Below are 282 nucleotides of genomic sequence, written 5' to 3'. Positions count from 1 at the left end.
GGCCCGGACCCTGCCCCGCTCGGGTGGGGAACGGAGCGGGGCGGTACGGAGAGGAGGGAAGCGGCCTTGGCCTGACGCTTTTCTCCTCAGGATTGGTCCAAAGGAGGATTTTTTCCACTGTTCAAAATGCAATTTATGCCTGAGCTTGAGTCTTCGAGGAAAGCACAAGGTAAGAATACACCGGTTAACTCCGTATCTTAAAAAAACCAAAAAACACTCTTTGAAAATGAAAACTGATAGTGGTTCGGCTCCATCCAAGGCCACGTGGACAGACAGAGCGGC

The 282-nt window shown here is 52.1% G+C and overlaps 1 protein-coding gene across 1 annotated transcript in view; it reads left to right on the top strand.

Annotated features, from left to right (window-relative positions):
- Positions 1-90: 90 nt before the first annotated feature.
- RCHY1 (ring finger and CHY zinc finger domain containing 1, E3 ubiquitin protein ligase) overlaps positions 91-282 on the top strand; it is a gene marked incomplete at its 5' end in the record, with an annotated part of 3,396 nt that continues 3,204 nt past the window's right edge. The window contains one exon of the mRNA XM_009577479.1: positions 91-169. Within this exon, the coding sequence (XP_009575774.1) occupies positions 91-169 (79 nt within the window). The remainder of the gene's footprint in view (positions 170-282) is intronic.

Source organism: Fulmarus glacialis, unplaced genomic scaffold (assembly GCF_000690835.1).
Source record: "Fulmarus glacialis isolate BGI_N327 unplaced genomic scaffold, ASM69083v1 scaffold13255, whole genome shotgun sequence".
NCBI classification, from domain to species: Eukaryota; Metazoa; Chordata; class Aves; order Procellariiformes; family Procellariidae; genus Fulmarus; species Fulmarus glacialis.
This window is presented reverse-complemented; position numbering and strand designations above follow the sequence as displayed.